The sequence below is a fragment of the Hibiscus syriacus genome, unplaced genomic scaffold, assembly GCF_006381635.1.
Source record: "Hibiscus syriacus cultivar Baekdansim isolate YM2019G1 unplaced genomic scaffold, ASM638163v2 tig00110160_pilon, whole genome shotgun sequence".
NCBI classification, from domain to species: domain Eukaryota; kingdom Viridiplantae; phylum Streptophyta; class Magnoliopsida; order Malvales; family Malvaceae; genus Hibiscus; species Hibiscus syriacus.
Window position 1 is genome coordinate 3,704,312 of NW_024062608.1, and position 22,929 is coordinate 3,727,240.

General features: G+C 35.4%; 2 protein-coding genes and 1 pseudogene across 4 annotated transcripts; 2 read left to right on the forward strand and 1 right to left on the reverse strand.

Annotated features, from left to right (window-relative positions):
• The first annotated feature begins 208 nt into the window (after window positions 1-208).
• On the forward strand, window positions 209-2,298 carry LOC120216468 (annotated as a pseudogene).
• Window positions 2,299-2,429: 131 nt separating this feature from the next.
• Window positions 2,430-12,220, forward strand: LOC120216467 (mechanosensitive ion channel protein 2, chloroplastic-like). 3 transcript variants are annotated; one of them, XM_039213886.1, is made up of 14 exons: window positions 2,430-2,601; window positions 2,856-3,072; window positions 3,180-3,233; window positions 3,914-4,077; window positions 4,428-4,551; window positions 4,661-4,758; window positions 4,878-4,991; window positions 5,441-5,501; window positions 5,734-5,883; window positions 6,579-6,689; window positions 6,892-7,059; window positions 7,165-7,278; window positions 10,700-10,756; window positions 11,209-12,220. In XM_039213886.1, exons 2-14 carry the CDS (start codon window positions 2,995-2,997, stop codon window positions 12,067-12,069), a joined length of 2,154 nt encoding a protein of 717 aa, XP_039069817.1. In that variant the 5' UTR covers window positions 2,430-2,601; window positions 2,856-2,994; the 3' UTR covers window positions 12,070-12,220. The 3 variants fall into 3 exon arrangements, with proteins under 3 accessions (XP_039069817.1, XP_039069819.1, XP_039069818.1); XM_039213888.1 differs by having other exon boundaries at window positions 2,942-3,072; XM_039213887.1 differs by lacking the exon at window positions 2,430-2,601 and adding an exon at window positions 2,670-2,774.
• Window positions 12,221-12,698: 478 nt separating this feature from the next.
• On the reverse strand, window positions 12,699-16,757 carry LOC120216413 (O-fucosyltransferase 39-like). Its single transcript, XM_039213843.1, has 11 exons — window positions 16,566-16,757; window positions 15,694-15,756; window positions 15,479-15,560; window positions 15,271-15,341; window positions 15,083-15,171; window positions 14,768-14,971; window positions 14,278-14,548; window positions 13,933-14,160; window positions 13,664-13,861; window positions 13,127-13,357; window positions 12,699-12,935 (listed from the first exon to the last, which is right to left on the reverse strand). Exons 1-10 carry the CDS (start codon window positions 16,713-16,715, stop codon window positions 13,148-13,150), a joined length of 1,566 nt encoding a protein of 521 aa, XP_039069774.1. The 5' UTR covers window positions 16,716-16,757; the 3' UTR covers window positions 12,699-12,935; window positions 13,127-13,147.
• Between the last annotated feature and the right edge of the window lie 6,172 nt (window positions 16,758-22,929).

Genomic DNA, 22,929 nt, shown 5'->3' on the forward strand with positions numbered 1-22,929 from the left:
TTTTATTACGCGCCTTTAGGGTTTAGCTATTTAGTGTTTTCCCCTATTTGTTTGTTTAGTTGAATCTGGCATTTTGGCACCGTCTGTTTGTTAATTTCCCCCAAAAAAGCATATAAATGAAATCGACAGTAGCTCTCGATTGTTCCTTCATAAGAAATTACAGTTCAGTTTAAATCACTAAGGGTCTTACGCATTTGATAATAATTACATGGCAATTGAGAAGGTTAATCAAGAGCTAGATGAAGTCAAAGTTGAGAATGAGAAGCTAAGGGCCAATCTCGAAATCAAAGCTGAACTATGTGAGCATTTGAAGAAATTCCAAAATGACCCGTTAAAAATGATCCAAGAAGCGAGATAAAAAATCAGGAAGCACACACAACAGCTTCTTGAAAAAGAAGAAGAAATCTCGGTGGTGAAGTAAGCAAATGAAGATCTATGACAAAGAAGCTATATGTTCTAAATTTAATTTTTTTATTAGAAATTTGTCATAATTTGAATTAAACATTAATATGTTGATTGAGAAATAATAATCAGTAAGTTAAAGTCTCGTTCGGATTGTAATTAATTTTTTAACAAAAATAATATAAATTTAAAGATATAAAATCAGTTAAATAATTATTTTATAATTTTTAAAAATTAATAAATTTAATAAAATAATATCTTATAATTAAATATCATTTTATCCTTAACAAAATACCCTTCTTATATTCGTGCCATTTATATACTTTATCAAATAAAAATAAAAAATTAATGTGCTTAGGGCAGAGATTAAAGGTCTACAAGGTCACTTGTCAGTTACACAGAGAAAAAAGGCCAAAACCTTGACGAGCTAAGAGAAAGAGATGATTTGTTGGCCAGGGTAGAGGAAGGCAAGAGGAAAGTTGAAGATCAGCTAAAATGGAAGAAAGAACAGTTCAAACACCTAGAAGAAGCCCATGACAAGCTTCGGAACTGGTTCAAGGTGAGAAAGAATGAATAGGAGGAGGCAAAATCAATGTTAGTGAGGTTTCTTCACTACAGACAAGATTCGAATCTCAGATCCGAACTACAGATCTTGAAAACCATCTAAACTTGTGCAACCAAGCCTTAGCTCTTGAAGAAACCCAAAGAAAGTAAACGGAAGCTTGAAATTTCAGAGTTCAAAACAAGCTTTAGAAATATTTTTTTCCTGAATGCCAGGATGCAAAGTCACAATTGGATCGCTTGAACTTGCAGAGAGTAAACGAAGTCGCAGATCTTAGACATTTTATAAGGAAACGGTATATTGAGCAGGAAAACTGGAGGCAGAAAACGATGAGTTGTTGTCATCACTCGAAGAACTCCAAGAAGCTAGAACTTCTTCTCTGATGAAACTTCAACACGAGCTCAAAAGTGCGAAGCAGATGCACGAGGAGTTTTCAGCAAATCTCCAGGCTCAATAAGCCGAATGGGAATACCAGCGGGAGGAAATGACCAGGAAATTGAACAATTACAGCTCTCAAAGTGCTTCTTGAAGATTACCATTCTTCAGCTGTGCAGTTGAAATTGCTGCGTGAGGAGGTTTCCGTGATGTTACTGCTATTGAAATCTGGAATGTATGATGTCCAATCCTACCAAAACTTGCAAATGTTGAGGCTGAACTTAACCTCCATGAGAAAGAAAGAGAGGGTCGAAAATCTTTCTGTCCTGAGGAAGCAGCTAGAAATGAAAAATACTGCCCCGGCCAAGGCTCAGAGAGACATTGCAGAAGAACGTGAGAGGACAGCAGTTCTATCAAATAAACCCTATTTGGTTATTGAAGAAAGGTCTCCACTAACACAGCTCAACTAACCGCAATTCAAGTACGAAGCTATAGATTTCCCTTTTTTATTTATTTCTTCTGTTCAAGCTTGTGCATGAAACACGGGGTTCCCATCTTTTTCAGTTCAAAATTTGACAAATCATATGGGTTCATTAGCGGTTGTTGTACGAGCATGTAACGGTTTACCACATATGATTCAATGTTTCATTTTTGAAGAGACGACAAGAAGTTTGTATGGTTATTCCCTTTGGTTGGCAAATGCTACCATTTAAACAAGAAAATTATATGGCCAGGGTATGATGAAAGGGTCAAATTACCCATTTCAGCATCTCTTGAGGTCTAACAACTGGCATGAACAAACCATCATCTGTCATTAGGGATCAACTGGATGGCGTTGGACAATGTCCAAGTGAAAAATAAGGATATGACATCTTTCAGACTGATATCATCATCAAGGCTCATCGTACAATAATGGAGAGCTTAACAAGCAACCGTTTATGATAATTCTGGAATTCAAGCCTCAGGTAACGATCGATCCATGAGATTGACTTCAAAATTGAAATTGGTCTATAATCTTCACTTCTTTCAATTAAACGACCGCTTGCAAATTTCCAGAAAAAACGCTGCCGTTTGTAATCTAGCGTTCCAAGGTTTTGAAATTTCTGTCGAAAAAGATACTGCCGAAAACGAGCCGCCACGGAAGTGAGCGTGGCAATCCACGTGGATAAATTGTGACCACTTTAAGAAAATGATAAAATTGTTTGCCCAATCTCGGAATTTCTTATTCGAGGCCTGGAATTCTCCGTTTCTTTCTCTTCAAGGTAACTATCATTCCAATTTCCGTGGCATATGGTTTGATTAGATTCTTCATTTTTCTTAGCCTTCTCAGAGTTATAATTAAAATATTACACCCGAATGATCAAAACTTCTCTTCTTTAACCCCTTTTGCTATGTCGTCCGACTGGTGAAATTTTCGAAATAAAATTCTCTGAGGGTTCGACACAACTTTTATTGTTCTTGTTAATTATGTTGGTATCTTCTGTTGCCGCCTCTAATTTTTAATTTCCTCTGGCAGGTTGCTTAGTTTCGGGATTTTGGATAAGTGTTTCCCTTTATTAATATCCATTTCAAGTTTAAAGCTTGTCTGTTACTGGATTACAGTATGATCTTATGCAACTAGTGACGCCCTGTAAACGATTGATTTCACCCCGACGATGTCTCTTTCTGGTTCTTTGTATTTGTCCTATGATTTGGGACTTTGCAGGAACCGGGGCTACCATAAAAAGTTCAAGGTAAAAGATTTGTCCATCCCCTTCTAAGAAAATCTTTTGTTTTCTATTTGGCTTTTTATTTCGTATATTGATATTTTTGCCTCCTTTTTTCTTTTTCCCGGTTTCAGGGTGTAAGGCACAAGTTGTATTTACTGGGTGACACCCTCTCATCTCGTGCTTCGGTATAACTTCGAGCCCTAAGACATCTGCTTTGGTTAGGATGTGATGTTTCTTCTGTTAGTTAATCATGTATGGACAGTGCATTGTCCACGATAGGAATCATGAACGCATTGCTTTTGCACATGGACATGAATATGATAGCTTTTGCTTGTCAATATCTTTGTCTCAAACTGCACAGAAACTGTCACACTAAGTGTTGCTTGTAGCACGAACCAAGTGAGCTCGGTGGTAGAGATAGTTTGAGCACCAGGAATGCTAGGGATGTGAGCGTTCAATCTTAATTGGTTGAGAGTTATCTCTGAATAGATGTTGTCTTGTACTTACCCCAGATTAATAAAAAAAAGTTGCTTGTATGCTATTTTCCATACACGCTAGCACATAATATATCTATTTTCAATCTTCCAATCACTTAGCATTTATTATTGCAGTGATTGTATCACGTTACTGTAATACCATGGACCTGAAGACTAGATTTATGTTCTTTTAAATCTTTATGTACATATTACATGGTGGTCCCTACATTCATTTGCAATGTTACTAGCTACTGAGCTATGAACTTCTTTGTAGCCCATTGGAAGTTGACTTGGAGATAGTCTTTCAATTTAATAGCTCTAGCAGAAATTTAATGCTCTTTCTGATGTTTTGAGGAACAATTTTTTTTCTTCTTATCTTTTTTCCACAGTTCCAGCAACAGGATTTTTGGAGAATTCGCCTCTCAAACAGTTTGTACAGGCCAATACATTCAGTTCCATACAGATACAATGCCTTTAGGTGTCATTCTTTTCAATTACCAGGAAAAGTATTTGAACTTCCTGGGGTAAAAGCTGCCTCTATTGCATTGACAAGGTGCTCTTTTTCCCTTGTTTCGTCATCTGCTCGACATATTTGTTATGCTGACTTTCAGGATTGTTTCCTAGTGTGGTTAACTTCTCATTACAGATAAATGTGTTCTCTTATTAGTTCAACATATTTAGTATTGATTTTATTTGGGTTCAAATCTGAAGTGTCCCAGAATATAGTTCAAGAGTACATTACTTTTCTCTTCTTTAGCTAATTTATTTATTTTCTTGTGGCCTCATGTTTATATTAGGAACATAATGTCCTTAAAACAGTACTTTTGGGTATTGTCTTTATGTTTAGGACTTTAGGTACTGTTATAATTTATATGCCTTTATTTATTTATTTTTATCATGCAGGTCATATAATATTTTACGAGATAGTCCTCTTGTATTTAAGTTGGCTCCTGCAATTAGCATTATTATTTTTGCCCTATGTGGTATTGGACCACTTCTGCGATACAGTAGAAGCTTACTTCTTAGTGTAAGTTGACTTCTCTAGGGTTTTCTCAATTCTGTTATTTACCATGGTTCGGTACATGTCTATATAAGTTGGATCAATGCATTATCTAATGTTAAAAGATTACCTGCAGAAGGGTGATAGTAGCTGGAAGAAGAGCAGAACACATTCAATTACAATGTCTTATATTCAACCTTTGCTGCTGTGGACTGGAGCAATACTCATATGCAGGTGTCAAAATCATAGACTTTTTTAAGTGCTAAAGCGGCTCTGTAATTTTTTGTTATAAAATGAAAATCTAGTTTCCAATTGTTCAACTGGCATGCTTCTTATTGTTGTACTTCCTGCAGAGCACTGGATCCATTGGTTCTCCCTACAGAAGCCAGCCAATCGATTAAGCAACGGCTTTTAAATTTCGTACAATCATTGTCAACTGTGGTGGCCTTTTCCTATTGCTTATCGAGGTAAGCATGTATTCTCTTTCTTTTTCTCCCCTCAAAAATTAAAAAAAAAATTGCTTGATGCGGATGGTTAATGCATTGTTTTCGGCAAGCTCATCAGCAAATCTCATTACTGAAATCTGGTTCCACCTTGTTAACTTGAAGTGTATCTATCTAAAATAATCTAATGAAAGCATAATAATTTTATCAGATGTGAAAGGACATGAAAAGCATAATAATTTCTTAGAAGCTATTCCCTCATAAAAAATGTAAAAAATCTTAGAAGCTAAAAAATAAAACATGTACCTCATATCTATGGCTAGTATGAACTGCGAATGCATTGTATTTATAATATTTCAGAATATTTTTCTTCTAAAACTGATTTCTGAATGCTAATAAAGTTTTCCTAGTTATGCTCCATGACTGTTTTATTTCCTTTATCATTAAACATCATTAAAAAATGCTATTTGCAGCATGATTCAGCAAATGCAAAAATTCTTGATGGAGACGGGTGAGATCAGCGATACGAGAAATGTGGGTTTGATTTCTCTTACATAAAGCAATGATATTACTTACTAATATTCATGTGATTGCTATTGTTTATTACTATAAACAGAAGTGCATATGAATTGTGACTCTAATGCTTCCATCCATTAGAGAGGCTGAGAAACCTATACTGCATATTCATATGGTTGCTGTTAGAACAATCAGATTTGCAATTGTGAACCTTTTTACTAATTCTTAAGCTTATCTTTCTTTACGGCAGATGAGTTTCCAGTTTGCAGGGAAAGCTTTATACTCTGCAGTTTGGGTCGCTGCTGGGTCATTGTTCATGGAGTTGCTGGGTTTCTCTACTCAAAGGTGGCTAACTGCTGGAGGTCTGGGGACAGTTTTGCTGACTCTTGCTGGCCGTGAGGTAGAACTAAACATCACTTCATACTGGTTCATTTCAATCTACAGCTTTCCCCATTCTCCATCACATTACTTTTTGGCAGTGGACAAAGCTTTCTTTCTTTATGTTAACTGCAGTTTATCTCTGGCCAAAAGAAAAGTGCACTTTATGAAAAATATATAGACGAAATAGGACAGAAATATGGAGTTCCACTAATCTTGAAAATATGATTGCATTATAGGCAAGAACATGTGATTATAGGTATTAATTGAATGAGAGATGGTTATTACTATAGGTTTGTTTAGAAAGAAACTCAGATTCTTGGGCAGAAAACTAGAAAAGGGAGCAATGATATATGGTTGCAATTGAAGCTTGGTGGTTGCTTTGGTGTTGAATTGGTTAGGGTTTGGTAGGTTTGATATGGGCAGCTAAAATAGCTACTGGAAAAACTATCCCAACAAATTGAATTACAAAACCAGTGAAGTAGCTAAATAGCTAAAATGATGGAAATCAAATAAAAAGGAGATCAGCCTTCTAAGATACTGAAGTACAACTTTTGTTATTAAGGAAACATAATATTGATGCTATATCTCCTAAATCAAACAAAAATGAAAATCCAAACTTATTTGATCTATTTGGACTTTTCTTGATCTTTTTTTTATCTGTACCAGTATATGCACGTTTTCAGCGCTTGACAGTTTGATTGATGTTTGTTGTAGATATTCACAAATTTTCTCTCAAGTGCAATGATTCATGCAACACGACCATTTGTCTTGAATGAATGGATTCAAGCAAAGATCGAGGGGTATGAAGTTTCCGGTACTGTTGAGGTTTGTACTTGAGCCCGCTCTTAATAAGTTTTTAGAGAAAATGGTGAGGCATGGAGCTCTTAAATTAAAATTGTTATGGTATTTGTATTAGATTTCAATTTTTATGTTGGTTTCTAATGGTTTGATTACCTTAGTTCACTGGGAAACAATATGCTTCATCTTTGGATTTTCTTATATGGGTCTTGATTTTTTTCATATTCAGCATGTTGGTTGGTGGTCGCCAACAATAATAAGAGGGGAAGATCGTGAAGCAGTTCACATTCCAAACCACAAATTCACGGTAAATATTGTGAGAAATCTTAGTCAAAAAACTCATTGGCGCATTAAAACTCACCTGGCCATCAGTCACTTGGATGTCCATAAGATTAATGTAAGGAGTTACCCAAAACTGTATGAAGTTCTATTTCACCTTTAAAGACATTAAATTCATTTCCATTTTTTAAAACTCGTTTTGGACCCCCTTTTGTTTGTGCAGAATATAGTTGCAGACATGCGCAAGGTCTTGGCTAAGAATCCTCAGGTTGAGCAGCAGAGATTGCATAGAAGAGTATTTCTGGAAAATATCAACCCTGAAAATCAGGCCCTTTTGGTTCGTGTTAAACATCCTACCTTATTATGAAATCCACTCGTTGATTTGTTTTACAGTCATATATATTCGACTTTGATAGATTTTCTATAAGCAATGACAAGAAGAAACAGTAAAAGAAGTCACCTCATCCTTTCTCTTTTTGTACTTTATGTTAGTAGTATAAGGGTGTGAAGCAGTTAGATCCTGTTCCATTCAAATCTTACCTACTAAAATACATCTTCCAATTTGATTGTAGTAATAGGTGCTTTCTAATAGACATCTTACCAGCCATTCTAATGTGTTTTTACCTAGTTATGTTTGCAAAAAAGGATAAAGAAAATCACAATTGATTTGAATATATCAAATCCTAAAGCTTTTTTTTTTTTTATAGAAGTTGGAGGTCTCATTAAAAACTCCCTTCATATTCTTCCACATACTTAGAAGTATGTTGAAGAACACTGGAAGGGAGAAAAGAATACCTCATATTTTATTAAATAGAAGACCAAGTACAAGTGGTAACACCGAACCCTCAAAGGGGAATAAAAACCAATACAGACCATATCACCTAAAAATCTTACATCTTCAAACAAAAAGCCCCTAAGACAATAACCCTATTTCTAAAATACACCTCAAGATGTAAGATAACATAGCAAAACAAAAACCAACAATTACAACCACAAACTAAAAAACGCTTGGGACCCAAGAATTAGGTTTGAAGGAAGGGTCAACTTCATGCACCAAGATTTTGAATAAATTATCCCCGACCTTCAACTCTAACAACTCATCAATTTTCCCTTGAGCATTTGTGAGTATTTGAATTTTAGCCCAGTCAAAAGACGAAGGGAACTCACAACTGTTATCAATTGCTATTAACTTGCCCCACTTAGTAGCTATGTTTTTGAAAGTATCCCAATTCCAAGCGTGAAAAGGAATACCTTCGCAAACTAACCACACGCGCCGACTCTCCACCACAAGACTCTCTGACCAAGTTTCCACTTTGGAAAACCATTCTGCAAGAGTCTCTAACTTATCTTCCTTCACGCTTCTCAACAAATCCGAGTCCTCAAAAACCATTAGAACTACATTTCCAGCAGCTCTCATTAGCGTGAAACCCGCTAGTCCTTTGGCTTGTATTTGGTTAGCAAGATTACCAATCTTGATAAAGTTCTTGCACCATCCAACAAGACAGTTGTTCAACACTTGAAGTTTATCTTCGTCCACAGCACCCTCAACTTCACAGTGTTTAAACCTCGGAAAATCTTCCATCCCAGACTTACTTTGAACAGCTGTCGAGGACTTTCGCCAGAAAGACTATCTAGGTTTATATTTAGCCAGAGAGACTCTAATTTTGTTGCCGTAAATATGATTACCATTCATCTTAGAAATCGCTGTCCTTGCTTCTTCAATTGTAGCAAAGCGAATAAACCCAAAGCGAAACCCTTTCGAGTTTCTTTTTTTGGGAATGAATGCATCAATAACTTGACCATGTGAGCCAAATATAGATCCAAGTCTCTTCCAATGGATCTTCTCTCGAAGGTTCTCGATAAAAATCGTGTAACAACCCTTTCTGAACTCATTGACGATATTTGGTTGGCCTTCCTTTGACTGATTATTAAACCCGTTTCTTCTACTTCCCACCACTTCGAACAATTTTACATTGGAATACCCTTTCGAATTGATCTCCTTGGATCCATTATGATCAACATGAGCAACAGAAAGAGCTGGTTTTACGTGTGCTAAAGACAGCTTTCCATTTCTATGTTTCCCTTCTTGTAAGCACTTCTTCAAAGGATTGGATGATAATGGACTATCACCCGACCTCGCTGAATAAGTTCCCAAATTTTGTTGATTTTGGAGCATAGGAGAGTGTCGGTAAGTGGTGTCATCGGGCTCAACTGTCCAACCAGCCTCACGTGCCAAGGCTGCCAGAACATCGTTCCTAGCAGCATGCGGGGGAATTGGGAAGTTACCAAACTGCCTCAATCCGGCTAGCATGCGTCTGGTAAAAACTCGTTTGTTCCGTTTCCGAAACTTTGACCTCTCCTTTTCTTTCTCATTTTCACGTATGTCTTTACTGGAGTAAGAAGAAGAGGCTGCACCGGCGGATCCAGAGGTTCTGAGAAAATTACCTGGTGAAACTGCATTCTCCTTCATTTTTAAATCCTTTACCCGCTTGTTCAAATCTGCCACTAGTGCTTTTAGAGCCTTTACTCTCGCTTCTAGTTCCTTGGCAGACTCCATAGGAAAATCACCGGCTGCACCACTGCTGTCTGGTTCAAGGAGTTGTGAAATCCTAAATGATGAAGGAGGGACGGTAGAATGCCTCACGCCAGCTGAAACAAACCCTCGTAGACGGCTGGGCTGAGACGGGGGTTGGGGTTCCATGGTGATTTCTCAGTTGTTTAACGATGCTCGACACTAGAACGCTTGAGATTAGATCGCAATAAGGCGCTGCGATCGGTAATGTGGCGGAGTCGAACTCGGCCGGCGGGAGCCGGCGTAAATCTGCAGTTGACGGAGTGTAGATCTGCGACGAATGACACAGTTTTTCGCAAAAAAAGGTCCAGATCTGTGTTCACCTTGAGCAGACGACCATCCCAGGAAAAAACGGCGTCAAACGGTGGTTCGAGTATGGCGGCGGATTGCTGACGGCGGCGGATTGCTGACGGCGGCGGCAGCGGACGACAAAACACTGTCGGAGGAGAAACCACTTTTATTTTTTAAAACACCTGGGCCCTAGAGAGAAGCGGGAGCTGCGGGAGCTTCTCTCACTAACACGTGATGGTTATGGTCAAAATTACTTTGACAACCCATCAAATCCTAAAGCTAATCTATTGTTGTCCAGTCTGGTCATATTAACCTCAAAAGTATGGACATTTCCCTTATGCCCATCTTCAGTGCTTGTTTAATTAACTTCCTACTTTATTGATATGGTGCATGTATTTTGTTCAAGCATTTTCGAGCATCTGTAGAATCCAAGAATTGCTGTTCCCAGTTTCTTTTCTCTTAAGATCTTTATACAAGAGACATGGTAAACATATTTACAGTGTCCTTTCCTGTACGAGAACCGTATTGTAAGCTTTTGAAGATTTACCTAATGAGAAAAGAAGAAACATCTCTTATTAATAGTGAAAGATTTAGAGAAGTCTTTCTGAATTCTAATTCATAAAAAAAACTTACAGAAAATAGCCTGATTAAAAAGGCTGAATCTTACAACTGTAGTCTCCTATTATGTTAGTGTTTACATAGGAGTTGTACTTATATAAACTACTTAATGGATATCTAACTTATCTCCTTGGTAGATAAAAATAAAATACATCTAAAATAGATGGCAGAACTTACCTAATACATTCTACAACTGGCAGGAGAGACCTGAGATGTAAGATGAACTATTTATTGTTTGTATCATAAATATCTAACAATTTTTTTCCTCCTTTGACAGATACTGGTGTCCTGTTTTGTAAAGACCTCTCACCTTGAAGAGTACCTATGTGTAAAGGTAAGAGGGTGTCTCTATTGTAGTTTATATCTGTAAATGATGAATGTGGCCTGTGCATGTGGATGTCAGGGTGTTTAGTGCACCAATGGCAGACTGTAGTACGTCGTTCTTGGAAATGTTACTTGAACTTAATAGAAGTATGTGAACTGAATCCGTACCATATTGACGGATCTATGTTCAATTAAGTATGCTTGCTTCATTAGAAGACTAGACTCGCATGGCATAAATACCATCTTTTGTATTGCAAGCATAGCTTTTATTCGAATCCCTTGGGTTTCTTTATTTTGCTGGTATAACCTGCATTAGATGCTGACCATAACATAATAACTTCTCTTGATTCCTTATGGGGAAAAGGCCTTTTAATTATGTTCAATTTATATTCCTGTCTGTGAAAGTCTCTTCCAGTAAGCTTAATATATTTGAATGGATCTTATTTTTTGTTGATGATGAAGGAAGCTATACTTTTAGATCTCCTTAGAGTGATCAGCCATCATCGTGCCCGGCTTGCAACACCAATTCGCACTGTGCAGAAAAGAATTAATGATTCCGACTTGGACAATGTACCATTTGCAGACTCAATCTATAACCATGGTGGAGTGACACCTAACAGGCCTCTGTTAGTAATTGAACCTTCTTACAAGATCAGTGGTGAGGATAGAATAAAAGGCAGGTCCTCGCAACCAGCTGGAGAACAAGACAGTAAAACCACAGTGCGGCCTTCTGCAGACAAGGCTGGAACAACACCAAAGCCCAACTCCAAATCCAAAGGAGCACAGTTAACTGAACTCAAAGCAGATGCTAAGGTTGTAGAAAGTCCAAATTCTGAAGCCAAAGAGTCTAATGCTTCCCTCAAATCAACATCACTTCCCAAGACCGCTGATGAAGTTAAACAACCATCAAAATCTGCCCCGAAGACAATTTCTAATGCTGGAGAAACATCTAGTCCTGACCAAGAGGTGCCGGATTCAATCTCCAATAATGTGCCCCAAAACAAAAGAGTTACAGACGATCAACAGAAACTTGCTAGGCAAGACAGCAAGTTAGATAATCCTTCTGTATCCTCAACAGAAAGTGGTGAGAAGCATCCAGTGTCTAAGCCACCGATAGCTAGACCTGCCTTGGAGGAAAACATAGTTCTTGGTGTTGCATTAGAGGGCTCAAAGAGAACACTGCCTATCGAGGAAGAAATGACTCCGCACACAACAGATGCAAAAGAGGTGGCATCGGCAAGCCGAAATGGAAATGGATCAACTGCTGAGGATAAGAAAGATAGTCAGATCCGACCCAAATCTAGTAACTCTGATGATCATTGATATATTGATAGCTAACTACCAATCCCCGAAGCTCATGACTTGCATTGTTTGACACTTCCTGACACCTACAATGAAGTTGTATTTCATCAAGCTTCTCCCATACATGTGTATCCTCCCAATTGCTACTACGTTTTTATTCTTAAAATGTAGCTTGTTTCATCCTAAAAGCTATTGTTGATATATCATTATTCTGAGTTTTAATTCTCTTGATGCTTTAAAATCAATTTGTTTGAAAGGCAAATCTAATGTTAAGGCTTGTCTTGCATGGTTCAAAGATTGACAAACAACATAGATTTGGCTGCGCCTTTATGTAAAAATTGCTGTGAAAGTTATGCACATGGGAATTGTTGAATGGGGCAGTCACATTGAAACCTTGGCTTGACTTTTAGGGCCATAGTTGCCCCATGGATGCAGAGCAACTTTTAAATAGCTGCTTAAGCTTACACTTAGAGTAATGTTTTTAAGAGTTCATATTTGAGCAACATGCAAGTACTAGCATATCGTTTACACTCCGCAGATGAATTTTGCGAGCAAAGAAACAAAGCTACTTCTTTCTTCCAATATAGGAGAACATTCATCTTAAAGACTTGCAAGACATCAATTACCAGAATATTAAATCAGTTAAAATTTTGTCAACTGCGAAGTAAAAACTCAAATCTCTTGCTCAAAACATAGATGTTTCATGTAATACACTAGCATTAAAATTTGTTCCCTGTAATAATTTACCAAAAAGAAAGTTGCAAAGACAGCTTCACTGGCAGAGCTACGCAACAAACAAAATAGAGACCTACAGAGATGAATCATAGGCTGCATACCCAACTCCGCAGTCCATAATATGATCCACGACAATTTGATGTTGGCGACCCCTGGCACGATATAAATTCTTGTTGATGCAACGAGCTACATAATACTAAGAACAGTAGATCTAATATTTTTATTAGTTGGAGAAATGGGATTGCATCTTATTTATGTTACCAATACAAGCCACAAATAACAAATAGTTGCAGTATAAAATCAATTACATATAGTAAGGGTAACTCGCTTTCTTTAAGCTTACCAATAAGACGAGGTTTAGGGATTAAGCTTGGCACATGCAATCGGGAGCTGGGTATGTATATATGGACTGTTTCAGTTTCCTCAACTGCAGTTGCCCTTGTCTGTTCTGATGCCCTTCAACCACGGCCTGACGGAAGTCTGTCCAAGTAATGTTTTTGTTGAGGAATAGTTGTCCCAACAAAGCCATGTTTGGCCTTATGGTCTTCATGTTCTTGAATGTCCGATGTCCCATCTGTTTGCATGCCATTGCAAGCATCAGTAAGCAGAACTGTATATACTAACTTGGCCAAAGGAAATGACAGTAAAAACACTGCAGTTGCAGAATTCAGGCGAAGGTTCTCAAAATTAGACTCGCAAAGTAAATAAACTTAAAACAATCATGTAAACACACAAACTATGACGATAAGTACACCGAAACTGTCTATTGGCACACTCTACATTCAACCCAGAAAGTTCGGGTTTAGATATCTTCTAGTACAATCATATACTGCATCAGAAGAAATCTACTGTCCTCTAGCATTTAGCCAGAAATACTCACCAACGCATTGTGCATATTCCCAGGGGAAGCTGAGACAAATATGTCGCTATGCAAACTCACATAGTAATCAACCGCTGCTAACAACGAAGCCTTTCCTTTTATACGGACCCTTTCCTCCGAAGAGGCAAGGCTCTTTTTGCTTTCCATCATCGGAAACAGCTCTCTTAGGGTGGAAATCCTGGCTTCCCCACCGTATACCTGAAATATATGACCATTTGATGAACGTGGCAAGATAGATTTGAAAAACCAGAATTCCTAAGACAAAGTACCTTGTGGGAAGCAAGATAAAGACGGGTATTATTATCAAAACCTAAAGCTGCCAGCTGCAGTCCGATTTCTTCAGGAGTCAATGGGCAACGACCTTGACTTCTCAACTCTTCATCGGTAAACTGAGAATTGAGAACGCTCCCTCCCCAAATCCTTTGTCGATACTTGGCCAAAGCCAGCTTTTCAGCTTTACCCCCACCGAAATCACAGGCCGAATGAGCAGCCATATCCTGCATAGAAACAATGATATCTTTTGTGGCGTTTTAAATTAAAGTACATACATATATGTACGTAGAAAATGTCACTTATACGAGGATCTTAATCTACAGCATAAGCCAATTATATACCTTATCAAACCGAAGGTGTACCACTAAAAACTTCTGTGGTCTTTGTTTGTCATTTCGATCAGTGTTTCCGCTAAGATCGTCAATGGTAAGTTCTTGACTCTCAGCCGGAGGATACCGGAGGCGATGGACAAGGGTATCTCCAAGTACACGAATGTGCGGAACAAAAACAAGTGCTTGAAAGTTGACTTTACAACGGAGTTTTTGGATTTCACTTGGCAAGTTGTCAAAAGACAAACGGTGAGAGAAAGGAGAAATTGCAGCAATCCCATAGCTGGAAAAATAACATAACATGATCATTAGATTACAGTGAAATCTGCATTGTACGCTCACTGGCTATGAATTTAAACCAGTCACACAGCGCATGTTAATGTCTACTGTCCCCATGACAAGGACATACGTGAGAGAGTACTTGTATTATGTATATGTATGAAAACCATCAAAAGTGACAGAAAATGTGCATTTCAATCAATTGGTTCAAGTTGCAACCAACCTCTTAAGTACAGGCAAGACGTTCTCGAGATACCAGTTTGCAGATGCATGAACAGGTGCTCGTTTAATTCTGGTGGTCCGAATAGCAGTAGCATAATACTCTCTTGTGCTCCAAGAGAATTCATCGGGCAGCTGTTTGACAATCGTTACATCTTCCTTCAATACATTAATAAAGTGATCCACATCAAATATATCCATGAATGAGCTGCAGGGAAAATAGTTACTTCAGAAAAAATATACATCCTTAAACTGGGGAGAGAACTAATTTCCACTTGGAATAAGAACTTGAAAGGATGCTTTTCTTCTACACATGTACCTTGAATCTTGCCATACCGGATTTACTTCAAGATGTGGGATCACAAGTGTTGCATTCAATATTTTAGCAACAGCAATCGCATCACATATCTATGAAGCAAAAAGGAATTTAATCAGGAGAACTAGAATTATTCGATGTTTTGTAATTCTCGACTCCTCTAGAGAACCTAAAATGAAAATGAGACCTACCCCCATTCTTTGCTGGTTGAGTCCTCCATCAAGAAAGACCTGAAGATATCCTTCAGATTTCTGAGGCAATGCTGCTCGAAGTAATCAAAGATAAAAATCCAAAAAAATCTTAGTATCGTGATCGGGACCCGCAAACTCGAGTCTCCTAACTCATGATTTTATCAATATAAAGAAACTACAACTTCAAATAGCATTGCTGATCACTCACATGGGTCATTTACCGATGCAAGACATGGTCTCCACCCTTGGTCAGCCAAAGGAGCCCAGAGATCAGATGGTTCATTATTGGACTGAATAGAAAACACAGAAGCAAATCAAACAGCAAAATTACAAATCAATATACATTCATAAAAGGAAAATCATAACATATGGAGATGCAGGCACACCGAAGCACAACGTGTTGCTTAACGAACATCAACTCACACTTTCATGTTGTAAGGTTCTCTCGAGTAAAGGTAAATGTCGAGGTTTCATGAATTTTGACTCCTGCAAGGAGCACCAAAGGGAACAATCAGGTAATTTCCATTCCTAAAAAAAAGCAATACCGCAACAAACCAGATAAATTGAAGTTCCATTTCCTTCCCAAAGAGCAAATTATCAGCATTTATCATGCTAATCAGCACAAATCACTAGATTACCAAAAGATCAATGGTGGAACTCTGCATAAAGAACTGCTAAAATCTTTTTCCTTTATACTTTTTCTGAATTTTGTGGGAGAAAATGTTTAATTTAATCAAGAGAACTGGGGAACGAGGAAAGGCTAAAGAAAATTTACAAGAATGGAAGAAAAGCAGAATTGCAGACCATCATTTTTCAAATTTCCAATTCAAGCAAATTAACTATATACTAACAAGACAGAGTTCTAATTTGGGATTATTTTCAATAAAGTAAAATGATTAGCAGACACTTAGCTGCATAAGCTTGCCACTTATCCAAACTTTCAGTCGGTAAAATAAACTTAATTAATCCATACTTTCCATTTTTAATGAACTGCAAAACTATATACTAACAAGACAGAGTTCTAATTTGGGATTATTTTCAATAAAGTAAAATGATTAGCAGACACTTAGCTGCATAAGCTTGCCACTTATCCATAAACTTTCAGTCGGTAAAATAAACTTAAATTAATCCATACTTTCCATTTTTAATGAACTGCAAACTTATCATTGAACAACCTTAAACTGCCCTATCTCATTTCCATGAATTTTCCACAAAGAAAATTAGAACCAAGAAATCGTTTTCCATGAGAGAAAAAGGAAAATTCTGCTAAGGAATATATATATATAGGAACATACCGAGAACGTAGAAGGGGAAGCACGGCTGAACGGAGTAAACAAACAAAGCAAAAAAACTGGGAAAAGAAACATAAATAACCCAGCAATTGCTTCTCTTCTAAGAGGCTGATAATAATAATTCTGATGCTGAAACCTCATCATTTTTCCCATTTTTCTCTCTTTTTCGTTTTGCTGCTTCTCTGTTGTTGCCTTTGATATTGCTTGACAGTGATAACCACTAAACCAAGCAACAAAAATTTAATCAACAGCCAATGGGAAGCTGACCTCAAGCACCCAACATCACATAAATTCTCTTTTATTTAGCTTTCTTTTCCAATTTTCCCTTACTTTATGGACACCTGTATAGCTTCAATAATGGAAAACTGTGTCATTCATAAAGGGTCACAAAAGAAAACAAACCATATATAAGAACTTTAAAGCTTATATGCATGTGCATGAAAAAATAACAAACAGAAAAGGGTAAATTTGTTCTGGGACATTCATTATACATGATCAAATTAGAATCTGTAATGTGTGTGTGTGTATATATATATACGCACACATATATTGATTAAAGTTTTAATCTTTTTTACTTTTTGAACGGTGACAAGTACTGTGATCAGAAATCAGACCACCGACATTGATGAAACTATTGAAGTCTTTAAGGTTTACATATAAATAAGGTTGTGATATCTTGATCTGGGGCCCCCATGTTTCTGATAAATCAAATTTTCAGTTGTCTAAAATGAAAATATCATTAATTTAAGGTTACGTGTAAATAAGGTGAATGGGATTTTTAATATTATATTTTTAATTTAGTTGATGCTATAGAGTAATTAAATTAAATGATAATTCATATTCTGATAAAAGTAATAATGCAAATGTTTTATTTTTTTATTTTTTTATAAAAGTTAAATAAAATAATTAAAATTTAGTTTTTGAAAAATCAATTGTCAAAGATCAAACACATAATTGATAAGAATTTATAATTTTTTTTATCATTCCATTTGTTAAATAAAATTTTATAAATATATTTATTTCACTCATGTTCACATTTTTATAAAAAAAAGTTTATTTCACTTAGGAATGTGACATTTTTTAGTGTATATTCATAGACAATTATTCAGAGTGTTGAGAGTGAAAAATGATTTTTCACAAGTAGTGATGAAATTATGACAAATGTTTTTCAATACATTTAAAATAAAAATAATAAAATATAGGACATTTGTTGTTATTTTAATTTTGTTTGTGAGAGGAATTTAATTTACTACTAATACACATAACAATAATAATATATCATTTAATTACTTTATTAATGTTCATAACCACGAAATTAATGTTCACACCCCATAAATATGGAGCATTATTTAATACAAAAAGTGTGATTTTTAATATTTTTTTAATTTTTTTTTAAATATTTTGTTAATTGAAAGGAGCAGATTCGCTTTTTCTAGTAAACTAATAGGAAAGCATCCAATGATAAAATGACGCTTCTCATCTTCTTTAATCATGCTTTTAAATGGGACTTATCCAATCACAATCATCACATTTTCTTTTCTTCTCTCATTTTTTCTTATATCATCAACTTCCTAATTCTTTTGACAGAATAATTATATATAATTTAAGTATATATTTGATATTTGAAATTAGATTCTTTTTGGAGTTAATATTTAAAACTTAAATTCTTGTCAAGCATCCTTAAATTATATAGAATTATTCTATATAATTAAAGTTATTTTTGGAGTTTTAAATATTATCAAGAATAATTATATAGAATTATTCTAAAGATCAACGAACAGAGAAGGCGCGTGTGTTACAAACATCCTAAAGTGATTAGGACTGTTATTTTCGGAAGTAGATTGGTTGTCTATCGAATTACGGCTTTTAGACCAGGTATCGTCAAAAGTTACGTACACAAACATGAAACACGAAGATCTATGTGGGTTTTAAAATTCAACTATTTTGAGTATAGTTTAACGTATGCCTATTGTTTTGGGTTTATATATTCATCCACAACAGCAAAATAGGTATACAACGGCGTTTATCGCGGCGTTTTCTTTGAAAATATCACTAAATTTATACATATCGCGTCGTTTATATCCAAAACATCACAAAATGGAAACATCAATGGCATTTTTCCATAAGCGTTGCTAAAACTCGTACTTTAGCAACGTTTATTTCACAAACGCCGCTACTTATAAGTACTTTAGTGGCATTTTTAAACAAACGCCACTACAGAATCATACTTTAGTGGCGTTTCTAAACAAACGCCTAAATATGATACATATTTTGTGGCATTTTTAGACAAATGCCGCTACAACCTAGTACTATAGTGGCGTTTCTAAACAAATGCCACAAAAGAATCGTTCTTTAGTGGCATTTTTTAAACAATCGCCGCAATAGTTCAGAACGTTCGCGGCATTTTTTTTAAAAATGCCACAATATGTTGAACCATTAGTGATGTTTTGTTTGAAAACGCTGCGATAGTTTGTTCTATAATGGCGTTTGGTTTAAAAAACGCCGAAAAGTTTTATAAATACCCAAATCTTGATCATTCAACTCTTTTTTTTTTGTTTCAAATAGATTTCCAATCACCAGGTATGTCTTTCTTTTTGGTTGCACCATACTTTTTTCCATAAGCAAGAACTTTCTCTCGGTTTTCCATATGCAAATGAAACTTTGGCTACCTGCTGGATATGACCATCGCCCAAAGCTTGTATTGTCATTTGGTTGCTCCTGCATTTTTTAACAAGGGAAACTGCTACCTAGGTACATTCTCTTGCCTCGGAGTGCATTCTATCCTATGTAATTCTTGGTTTTTTGGTTTTTAAGGCAAATAAAATCGCTCGCATGTAGAGAAAGTAGTTTAAAGATCAGTTTCGTAATAGTTTGATGTTATTCTTGTTGCCAATTGTGAGGAGAAACTAAATGACTAACAAGTTTAATATAATTTAGAGGAACTTGTAGTTTGTCCAAAACCATTTTCAAAACCAAGTTGTTCTATTTGTAGTGTTCATCTATTTGTGGGGATTCTTGCATTTGTTTCTTCTTATGTGACGCTAAATTGAAGGCAAACAACCCCTTTTTATTTATTTTTCTTTTTTTTATATATAAATATGATTTTTGTATTTGAGGTTGTAAATTGACCTTTCAAATGATGATGGTTTCTGGGTTTGCTTAATTGACGTTTTAATGATGATGGATTTTTTTTATAAATTGAATCCATTGCAAAGAATTAGTTTTTGACATAATTTATTTGATAATTATTTGATATATTGATGGTGAGCTTTAGTTTGTTGTGATATGTTCTCAATTGTGAAATTAAATGTAATGCTTATGTTTAGTTGCTTATTTTTGTGAATGCTTTTGATTCCTGTCTGTTTTTTTTTGTGTGGTTATTTTGCTTGAACTTGTTTAATTGGTTCATTATTGGTCTTGACGGGTACTTTTTCCCCCTATTTTATTAAAAAAATTTGCTATAATTTCCTTTATCTTTGATGTTTAACGGCTAGATGAACATAACTTATGCATTTAGTTCAAATTTAGTTTGAATCCAGGTGATATTTATTTATTTTATTTTTTAATGAACGCATTCTCTTTGTAGGTTTACGGTGTTGCTACTTGCTTATTAGTGATTTGATACACCACTGTTCGTTTTAGTGGTGCTATTAGTTTTGTTGAATTGCTTATTGAGTTCATACTTTTTGCAAATTAGTCGATTGCTAGAATTTCTTAGTGAGTTAGGATTGATGACCCTGAATTAGGTTTTAGTGAGTTAGGATTTCTCACAAGTCAGCTTTACTGGGTGTCTAATTTTAGTAAGAAGCAAAGCTTAAAAAGTTGCATTTGATCATATGAGCCGATGAGTTCATAATATTCGCTGAATTTCCATAATTCAACAAGTTTTTGGGAATTTAATATGACTTGTTAAGTTAGTGATGAATGAAATTGTTTGTATATGATGATATAGTGTCCAATATATAATTTAGGAACTTCAACTAATCGATGTTTCAAAATTTATAATATCCGTGATTCAATAACAATAGCTCGTTATGTTCATCAGAGTGACCCTTCGTTGTGCACTATAGAAGGCAATGCTAATTGCTACCTTCTGAAAACTTGAGTTTCTTAAGCTTTTTTTTAATGAATTTACTATTTCTAATCAATTGTTATTGATTAGAAATATAGAGAGAGACAACATCATCACTTCAGAGACTGTCATTGTCGGTTTTTTTGTCTTTATAATGAATAAACCCCTTGCATGATTTTGGAGATGATCCATGAACATTTATTCGTATGCAATATTGAATGGAGTTGATCACCAAGTCCAAGCTGTGCTTTTTATAGGCTCCAAATTAAATTCATGATATTGGTTGCAGCCTTACAAAGTTGATCATGCACCCTATTATTTTGAGTGTTCCAGCATATTTTGCTGCACAAAAGCTGCCTTGTGACATTTCTAGTTTCTGTAACTGAATATGTCCGTGTTTTAATGTAGGCCTTCAACAATGCAACTGTACCCCCTTCAGTGCAAGCTACTTTCCCTATTCAGCCTGGAACTTTTGATCTCGTGGGTACAATTATCTATGATATAGCTCTATCGAGGAGGAGTTGAAAAGAGAAAACACTGCAATTAATCTTGTAAATGTGATTTTTTTTTTAATTTCTTATACTACTTTCTAGTTAATGATGTTGAAGTACATTAAATTTCACTTGAATGATTGTAAACTTTTTTTAATTTCTTATATACTACTTTCTAGTTAATGATGTTGAAGTACATTAAATTTCACTTGAATGATTGTAAACTTTGATTTATTTATGTCAACTATTTTTACTTAATTCGAGTCATAATTAAATTTAAGGTTGTTGTTATTGGATATTGCTACATTATATTAAATTTGGGTAATAAATATCAGAAAATAACATTTGCAAATCATGTTGGTTTAAATGTGTTTTAAGATAAAAAAATCAGTTTTAATTAGCGACGTTTGTATAATAAAACGCCACTAAATACATAGTTAATACCGGTGTTTGTAGCAAGTACTTACAAGTAAAAGAATACTTTTGGAGTTTTATGCTCTTAAATTGTATATAAATTATTTCAATGAGAAGCAGTCTTGTAGTGAAATTTACACATCTGAAATTTTTATGCAGCCTGGCACTTTTGATCTCGTGGGTACGATTATCTATGATATAGCTCTATCGAGGAGGAGTTGAAAAGAGAAAACAATGCAATTAATCTTGTAAATGTGATTTTTTTAATTTTCTCAGACTACTTTCTAGTTAATGAAGTTGAACTACATTACATTTCACTTGAATGTTTGTAAACTTTGATTTATTTGCGTCAACTATTTTTACTTAATCTGAGTCATAATTAAATTTTAAGGTGGTTGTTAATGGATATTGCTACATGATATTAAATTTGGGTAATAAATAGCAGAAAATAACATTTGCAAATCAGGTTGGTTTAGCGACGATTTAAGATAAAAAACATTTTTAATTAGCAGCGTTTGTATAATAAAATGCCACTAAATACATAGTCAATACTGACGTTTGTAAAACAAAACGCCACTAAAATTCAAGATCTTTTGCGACGATTATATAGAAAACACCATTATATATGTAGTCACTAGTGGCGTTTTATATTCACAAACGCCACTGTATGTCATAACATTTAACGGTATTTTTGGGAACAAACGCCACTAAAGATCATAACCTTTAGCGCCGTTTTTAAAAAACAAACTTTTGCGGCATTTGTTTTAGCAGTGCTTTTTGCGATGTTTGTTTTTACCTCAGAAGAATTTTTAACGGCGCTTAAAAACGTCAATATATGACTAAAAAATACCGCTAAAAACCTATTTTGCTGTAGTGGTCATTATGTGCTGGGAACCTATCCTGGTACTGTTGACAAGTTTGAGGTTCTTTTTTGTCATCATCATCCCATAGTGGATGGTTTGATGCAAGGCAAATGTCAATGGTTGGATGCTTTAAAATCATGTTTTAAAAGCATACTTTTCAATTTAAAAAATTGTCATCTGGGGACCACTACTATCGTTACCAAAGCTAATGCGGTATTATTCTTGTTGATGTCAACTACAAAATGGGGGGCCCCAGCTCACTTTTGGACTCTATTAATTCATGCACAAATTGTTACTAAGTATAACCTTTGTATGAATAGTTACGTTTGGCCATATGATAATAAGTACGTTGAATAATTGGTGGGTTACTTTTGTTAAAACGATTCATTTCATTAACTTCAAACGACGACGGAAAATAAGTGCACACTGTCAGCACCAAACACAGAGTGATTTCTTGATTATTTTCCTATGGCTAACTTCTCTGGCTAAATCTTTACTATACATGCAGTATGTAATGGTCTGCTATA